Below are 9,273 nucleotides of genomic sequence, written 5' to 3'. Positions count from 1 at the left end.
TCTAGTCTTTTCTACGCGCCCTCTACTCTTGTATATAAGAGCGCCAGACAATGGATCGGCACGAGAATAATTGCAGATTGAAGAGATAGAGACAGATAATCGAGTCAAGTCGTAAGTAATGTGCGTGAATCGTTGTGAATTATAGCGTGTGTTTAAGTTAAAGTGACTGTGGAAATTCTGTGTATTGCAAAGTTGTATTGAGAAAGAATAAACTAGTTTTATTTAAGAAAGGACTTGTATCGCTGAAGTTCTTTGGGAAGAAATTTTACGGGCAATTAACAAACGAACAGAGACGTAACAATATAAACTTCAACACTGTAAAGTAGATCTGTCCCTCATACATTTTCTGTTGTAGATAGACGCATGATAACATTTGGAACTGGTACTTATACGTTTTATGTTATATGTTTATGCAATAAAAGATATAAAAAAGCCACAGTGTTTAACAACTCCATTGCTTTCAAGAAACACAAATTTTTAGAAACTCACTAAAGTTTTCTTTCTGTAGAATATTGCAACTAAAAACTTATATTTAATGTAATTGATAAGAACATTCTTACCGATCTGTGGGGTGAGACCTTTTGTCGACAGCACTAGTCTACAGTAAAAACGTATATTTAATGTAATTGATAAAAGGCCTCACGCCACAGATCGGTGAGAATGTTCATGGTGGACAGCACCAGTCTACAATAAAAACTTATATTTAATGTAATTGATATGAACATTCTTACCGATCTGTGGCGTGAGGCCTTTTGTCGACAGCACCAGTCTACAGTTTTAATAAACTTCTGGGGGTATGAAGCATACTTTTTTAGAAGCGTGTAACACTGAAAATATACAATTACTATTATTCCTAAGATATACACAGCAGTTCCAAATGATGACTGTTTTTATTATTATTTCATTATTATTCTTTCGCAGTTAAAAACGAGGTTACAAATACTTTATCGTTCTCCTTTCTTATTTAACAACAAACAAAAAATATCGTAATAATACACGCACAAAATTATAATCACAATACAATAAAAAATATTAATTACTTCAGCGCTATCAGAAGGTAAACCTTCCTTCTTAAGAGGCGAGTAGGTTTTTATATTATTCAATAACAAGTTATTTTCTAATGTACCTTATAGTTTTTTTTATCTCAAAATTACTCCTAAAATACCACATGTTGGTAAATGTTACATGGGTTTTACTTTTAGTTCACTATATATTTATAGAATATTTTTTAATATTCTAGTTTCTTCAAAACTTCCCAGCGCTTAACAATATAAGCTCTCTTTTCTTGGAGTATATGTATTATAATATTATTCGTAGTAAATAATAATATATCAAAAAGGAAACAAAAAAGAAGGTCTGAGAATAAAGTACTGAACCAAGGTGGCTAAAGATAACAGGAAGAAAGTTTGAATACAGAAACTTAGTCGTAGGGCGACTGGAGATAACAAAAAGGTGCCTGAAGGTTACATGAAGAAGTTTTGAATACAGGAACTTAGTCCTAGAGCGACTGGAGATAACAAGAAGGTGCCTGAAGGTTACATGAAGAAGGTTTGAATACAGGAACTTAGTCCTAGAGCGACTGGAGATAACAAGAAGGTGCCTGAAGGTTACATGAAGAAGGTTTGAATACAGAAACTTAGTTCTAGGGTGACTGGAGATAACAAGAAGGTGGCTGCAGGTAACACGAATAAAGTCTGAATAAATTAAAAGTACGGTTTCTATTCTCGGGCGGATTCTTTTGGATTATTCTGTAAAAAAAATAATATACAAAGGTCTGGTCCATTTAATGATAACAAGAGCACTTTTACTGTAAGTCCTACAAGTTCCTTATAACTAACGACAGATCTAACGTCACAAATAACGTCTTTAACTCTCATGTAACTCGTGTTTTTAGAATGTTACAATTGTTCTCCAAACTCTCAAGAAAATATTAGATGCCAGTAAGATGCTCATTACATCACATTAAATAAATAATAGTGTACTGATCTTGAATTTCCATAATTAACAAGGAATCATTCTTGAATTTCCATAATTAACAATAAAATGATTCCTTACAATCAACAACATTAATATTCATAAATATAGTTATTACAATCATTAATTAAATGTCTTGAAAGGTAAATCTTCTTTATCCAGCTGCTTTCTTAAACTGTCCAATCTCCAAATTATTTTCATTCTTTTATTCACCCTGGTTTATGAAACAAAAACGAGATGATCTCTTCTCCTATATCAACACTTACTGTATTATCACTAGGAGAGCTCTCTTCATAGAAATTATCAAAGGAAGCTTCTTGTAGCTTCATCACTGCTGAGTAATGACTCTCAGGATGCGAGCACAGAAAATCCAATGACACTTTGAATTCTTTCCCAAACACCAGTAATATTGTTGATTGTTGCACACACTTTTATATATCCCTGTTCGATAACTCGTGAGTAGGAGTAGAGGATTTTCATCCCACATTTGTATAATGTTCATCCACATAAATGACTAGTTTATTTGAAAATGTACATTTGTATCTCTCCAGCATTCCTTCAATAGAAGGATGGAGTGCTTTGATTCTGGCTTTTTAGATTCAAAATGTTTGACACATTTCTCCAAACAAGACTTATTCATTGTTTTGGTCCTGGTTTGAAAAAGTTCCATAGGTACTCCAAATCTTGAAACTTGACTTAGCTTCCTTGCTGAAGTTTCTGCTTCCTGTTTAGTAACAACGGAGGCTTCTGACAATCTTCTGAATTATTCATAAATTGCATTTGATCCCACTGTTACTCTATGCCAGAGAACCAAAAACATTGAGAGCAACTCTCTCAAGTGGTGCTAGAACCAATGTTGCTGCAGTTCTTTATGTTGTTCATTTGTGAACGTCTTTTCTCACAATTTACACCAATCCTTTACTTGCTTCTGGCATCCAACCCAGTCAATATACCCTCACCAACATCGTCTTGAAACCTATGTTTCCATCTGCCGGATGATGGAGTGCTTCTAGTTGTAGTTACCGTAATCGTAATTTATTTCCACTTGTATCTTCCCATTTTTAACATAAGTCTTCTCAAAGGAATTATGAGTCCAATTGTGCCAAATGTATCTATGTTTTGGGGTTGTATTGAGCCACTGTTTGCCATAGGGGTAATTCTGTACTATTTTTGATCCACCGAACAATCAGCTTGAGACCCATATCTTTTGCTTGAAAATCTTTCAGTTGAGTTTTTTACCACATTACTTATTCATCGTCATCTACAGTTTCCCAATAGTGGATTTTGCTTTGTTGCATTTTACTTGCGTCGTATTTATTGTATTGCTCTTCATTCTTTTCACAATATTTACATTATTTGGTAATACAAAATCTTTCGAATAATATATCAATATTTCCATGGTTTGGTTTCGTCTAGTGAGATGCATAATATTAAAATTGTCTACCTGACGTTCCTGGAACTCTCTTGCTATCTGGCCACGTGGATTGCAGAAACTCATCAGCCGCTTTAGTGCTTCATGATCTGTCTAAAGTCTAAACTGTTGGCCATAGTAGTAGTGATGGAAATTACTCAAGCAACACTTTGTAGATATTCCTCAGTAGTACAGAACCTCCTTTCTGTGGCATTCATTGTCCAGCTATAGTAGATGGTCACAAGTTCTTTACCATATCTTACTTGTAACAACACTGTTCCCATTACAAAAGTATCAGCATATGTATCTATTACGAGTAGATCTTCAAGAGGTGGGTATATTAACATAGCATTAATGGTTAATCCTTTCTTTAACTTGTTTAATGCTCTATCAAAATCACCTGTCCAATAAAACCTGATTGTTTGTTTTTTCTAGTACCTTGTATAGAGAGCGAGCCATGTCAAAGAATAATTTTACAAATTAGCAACATTAAACCCATAGTTCTTCATCTCATCCTTCGTTTGCTCCTAAGCATTCCAGATTTGTATGATAATGAGGCAGTTAATGTTTGATATTTGGAAAGTTTCTTGACGTTTATGTTGTTAAGGCTGGTCCATGTAAAACAGTAACAAGATATGTAGCTAGTTATTGGCTATTCCGTCTATTTACTTTGGAAGATATTTCGATCTAGCCTGATATCTACATATGGTTCCTTTTCATCATAGTCTGTGGAATTCTCAATTGGACGGTGTAATTAAACTGGCTTGCTAAATTCTGTAACTTGATGAGGTAGGGATATAGCTGGAGTCCTGCAGTTATGAGTAGCACAAAAGTAGTGTTAACGTATGTAGACCATGTGAGTTCTGCTATTTCATATTTCAAGCGTAATGGTGTGTGAGGTTCGAATTCTTAGATGGATGCAGAAGGACTGTGCTAGTTTGTTCCTTTCATTTGCCAATTCCGTTTCTAGATATTTTATCACGACATTGACGCCCTTCATGTCTACTCTGAACTTGTTGTTATTGTTACGTCTCTGCTCGTTTGATAATTTCTGGTAGATATTCTTCCCGAGAAACTTCAGCGACACAAGTCCTTTCTTAAATAAAACTAGTTTATTCTTTCTCAATACAACTTTGCAATACACTTAATTTCCACAATCACTTAAACACGCGCTATAATTCTCCATGAACGATTCACGCACTTTACTTACTACCGCGCTTGACTAAATCTCTCTGTCCGCTATACCATGCCGATTAATTGTCTGGCGCACTTATATACAATAATAGAGGGTGCCCAGCAAATACTGGATTATTCGTGATGTTCCCCGATCTTTCTAGAACGCATTACGTGTTACCAGCGTCACGTGACTTCCGCTGTCGTAACATTATAATTCTTTTGTACTTCAAAGTGGTTAGTGGTTACTAGAAACCTTCTACACCTTTCTTATGGCTTTTGGATTCTTGGAAGAAAATATAATGTATAATGCAAAGTTCAGTCAACTTATTTATAACGCAATTGTTTTATTACTTCGACTCTAAGTTTTACAAGTTTCACACAATTAACGATAGGCCTACCTTAAAAAGTATCGTATAAACAAAACTTCCACTTACATATACTGATTTTCTCGTACGTGCTGTACAGTTTCATCAATGTGCAATATTAAACTCATTAAAAGACAAAATTAACATCACATTAACTAACTTCATAACCAAATCAATCAACAACTATGGTCTAACTTGTATTCTTATGTCGTTTAAATTGTTTCCCAAACTCTCAAGAAACTTTCAGACGTCAGTGACGCGCTCACCTCATCAAGTTAAAATTCTCTCAAGAAAAACAACCCCGAAAAGTTAAAATCATAACCTAGAACAGTAGTATTAAACACCGTCACCAGGTTGACTTAGGGTAAAAAGAAGGCCTGAGTAAAAGTACTGAAACATCGTCATCATGGTGGCTGAAGGTAACAAGAAGGCCTGAGTAAATGTTCTAAAACACCGTCATCATGGTGGTTGAAGATAACAAGAAGGCCTGAGTAAAAACACTAAACCACCATCACTATGGTGGCTGAAGAGAAGTAGAAGGCCTGAGTAAAAGCTCTAAAACATCGTCACCAGGGTAGCTAAAGCGAAGAAGGCCTGAGTAAAAGTACTAATACAGTCTTCAGTGTAATTGTAAGAAACAAAAAGAAAGTCTGAGTAAAACATTAGAGCACGTGATATGGGTTTTTTCTATGTTGTTCAACACAAAAGTACACTATACGCTTTCTTTACTCTGCCCATTGATTGTACCGAAACCTGGTTTTTTGTGTTATAAGCCTCAGACTTGCCACCAGGAAGCCATGAAATGAGAGGAAGACAGGTGTCCTAGTAACGTATCATAAGCAGTGTATCTTAAAGTAAAGAGTAAAATAAGGCGAGTAAAAGCACTGAAATACCATCACCAGAGTGAATGAAGGAAACAACAACCTCCGACTGGTAAAAATGGACCACCATTACCACAGTAACTAGAAACAACAAGAAATACCAATGTTAAAGACATTGAAGCAATAATCAGAGTAAAAAATACTTTAATAATCAAAGTAATTAGAGGCAGATTCACAGTCTAAATATGGTCTAATAAAAACCAACATTATGTATTTATTTAACGTACAATCGTAATTTCCAACTTATAGATTTTTGTTTTGTGACGTAACATAGAATATAAATATTTGTAACTTACTTGTAACCCTAACCATTATCGGTGCTTCATCAAAAGTAGATCTATCATCCTTATAAATAACCGTTACCAGTACCAGTACCAAGCATATCTATCTTACTACTTGTAGCCATAAACCGTTACCAGTACATCATCAAGCACATCTATCTTACTTGTAGCCATAAACTTTTATCAGTGCTTCATTAAACAGATCTAACGTACTTGTAACAATAAATCGTTACTAACACTTCATTAAACAAATTTAATTTACTTGTAAACCTAACCGTCATCAATGATTCATTAAGGTGTAAACCTAACCGTTACCAACAGAATAAACTGTATACTTGGAGCGAAGCTACAAATCAACATATTCATCAGTATAAGTAGTTAACTATACTTTTATTACGTATTTATTTATAAAGATTAGAATGCATTGTTTCATCCGTTGGCCCTCGATGTTAACTATATTCTTGGCTGTAATCCCAATAATATCTCATAGGGTTCGGCCAGCTCAGAAGATTTAGGCTAGTTCTAAACACGAATTCTAGGCTAACAATGCAAATGAATTTTTATAATAAAAGCATTTTAATGAACTACAAATTATAATGAAATAAACGTAATCACATTCGATATAGTAACTAGTATAACCAATATCATTAATGAAAGGAATAGTAAATAGACAAGATAGGATTTCTTTCCCACGACACAAACAAAAACAGTGTTTATGAAGATACAAAACAATAAATATACATCAAATACATTACCAAAAATTCATCAAACAGATATTTTTTACATATAACCCTAACCTTAACCAATGATTCAACAAACAGATATTTTTTACATGTAACCCTAACCTTTACCAATGATTCATTAAACAGATACTTTTTACATGTAACCCTAATCTTTACCAATGATTCAAACAGATCTTTACGTGTAACTCTCATCGTTACTAATGATTCATCAAACAGATCTTCTTGACATTAAACATTAACCGTTACCAGTGATTTGTCAAACAGATCTTATTTTCACTTAACCCTAATCGTTACCAACAATTCATCAAACAGATCTAATTTGCACTTAACCCTAATCGTTACCAACAATTCACCAAACATATCTTCTTTACATGTAAGCTTTACCAATGCCTCATTAAACATATCCTCTTTACACGTAACCCTAACCGTTACCAATGACTCATTAAACATATCCTATTTACACGTAACCCTAACCGTTACCAATGCCTCATTAAACATATCCTCTTTACACGTAACCCTAACCGTTACCAATGCCTCATTAAACATATCCTCTTTACACGTAACCCTAACAGTTACCAATGCCTCATTAAACATATCCTCTTTACACGTAACCCTAACCGTTACCAATGATTCATTAACCAAATTTTCTTTACATGTAAAACTAACCGTTACCAATGATTCATGAACCAGATCTTCGGTACTGTATACATGTATATGAGGGAACCTACTATTATCAGCCAACACTACGATCAGGAAACAACTGTAACTATTAGTTTTGGTATTATATCTGTGGTATTTTAATATTCGACATAAATAGTTTCCAAGACAGCTATGTCGGATGACTGGTTTAGCACATACGTATACACACATTATTAACATAGTTACCTTTTGTTGTTATACATTTTCATAGAACTTAAGAAAAAATATGGCGTACCAACTAGTTGTTTTATCTATATAAGATACAAGTGCCTTTGATGATAATTTTTCTAGTTATCGTACGTATATATATATATCATATTACATATAAAAACTTACCGGATAATTTTAAATCACCTATACGTGTAAAATACGTATTCATACATAACAGTAAGTAGGATCAACCACGTTACCTTTCGTATAACCTACTCGGACTAATAAACAACAGCAGACCAGACGCAAGGATCACAAGATAGCAACGCTATGTATAGGTATATTTTTTTAACATTACGAAATAGATATGGCTAAAGGAGAGCATAACAAATACTGTTTCACAGATAAGGCAGGTAGTGCAATAATCAAAGAAGCGTGTGATTGGCTAAACTGTCTGAGCCTAAGTTACATACATTGTATGAACATCATAGCCGAAATAAGCATTATTATCAACACAGAAATAACGATTTACATCTGGAGTCGATTATCATAAATTACACAAGAAAACAAATGCTCTTTTTACGACAGGCCTAAATGTTAAGTTTTACTGTTTCAACAGTCCTTTAACACATTTTTAACCGACTGTGTACAATTATGTATGAAAAAATGTTACACTTGATGTAATGATTTTCAGTTCTCTTTTCAGCTACTAACCCGAAACGTGATGTTCCTGTGTTTTGATGGCGTGAACGCCTTTTACAAGCCGGCGAACCATGATTATAATTGTCATAAGACATTAGTGTTAGGCCTATTATATTTTTTAAACACTACATTCTTTATATAGTTCCTTAGGGATTTCCAAGAATCGGAAGAGTGTATAATAATAGTATTCCAACCACACTATATTCGCCATACCCTTTTCGCTCAATCAAGATACTTTCAGGCCAGCATGGATACAGCAAGTACAGTAATGGTCGGAACACCATTTATATAAGCCATTTGTTATAACAACAGTTCTTATGGTGTTAACTCCTTTTACAAATTAGCGAGGGTGGTTTCAACTCTAGTTAAGTAAAAATTCCATGTCACAACCGGTTTCGACATTAGTTTAAATAAAGTTCAGTACCACTAAGGTTTGCAATACTAGCCTAGTGGCACTGTAAACAAACTAAATGATTTCAATATTAGCTTTTTTAAACCTATACGTAATCGGCAAAGGATGCGGTGAATATAATGTGGTTGGAATACTATTATTATACACTCTTCTAATGTGGTTGAATAGAATTTTTATACACTCTTCTAATGTGGTTGGAATACTATTATTATACACTCTTCTAATGTGGTTGGAATACTATTATTATACACTCTTCTAATGTGGTTGGAATAGAATTTTTATACACTCTTCTAATGTGGTTGGAATACTATTATTATACACTCTTCTAATGTGGTTGGAATACTATTATTATACACGCTTCTAATGTGGTTGGAATACTATTATTATACACGCTTCTAATGTAGATATAATACTATTATTATACACTCTTCTAATGTAGATATAATACTATTATTATACACTCTTCTAATGTAGATATA

The 9,273-nt window shown here is 33.8% G+C and overlaps 1 protein-coding gene across 1 annotated transcript in view; it reads right to left on the bottom strand.

Annotated features, from left to right (window-relative positions):
* The window catches only part of LOC106474592 (synphilin-1-like), a gene marked incomplete at both ends in the record, with an annotated part of 34,676 nt that overhangs the window by 16,058 nt on the left and 9,345 nt on the right, over nucleotides 1-9,273 (bottom strand). Inside the window, one exon of the mRNA XM_022402906.1 lies at nucleotides 732-827. Within this exon, the coding sequence (XP_022258614.1) occupies nucleotides 732-827 (96 nt within the window). The remainder of the gene's footprint in view (nucleotides 1-731; nucleotides 828-9,273) is intronic.

The sequence above is a fragment of the Limulus polyphemus genome, unplaced genomic scaffold (genome assembly GCF_000517525.1).
Source record: "Limulus polyphemus unplaced genomic scaffold, Limulus_polyphemus-2.1.2 Scaffold7411, whole genome shotgun sequence".
Taxonomy (NCBI): domain Eukaryota; kingdom Metazoa; phylum Arthropoda; class Merostomata; order Xiphosura; family Limulidae; genus Limulus; species Limulus polyphemus.
Note: the sequence above shows the minus strand (reverse complement) of the source record. Positions and strands in the feature narration are given on the sequence as shown.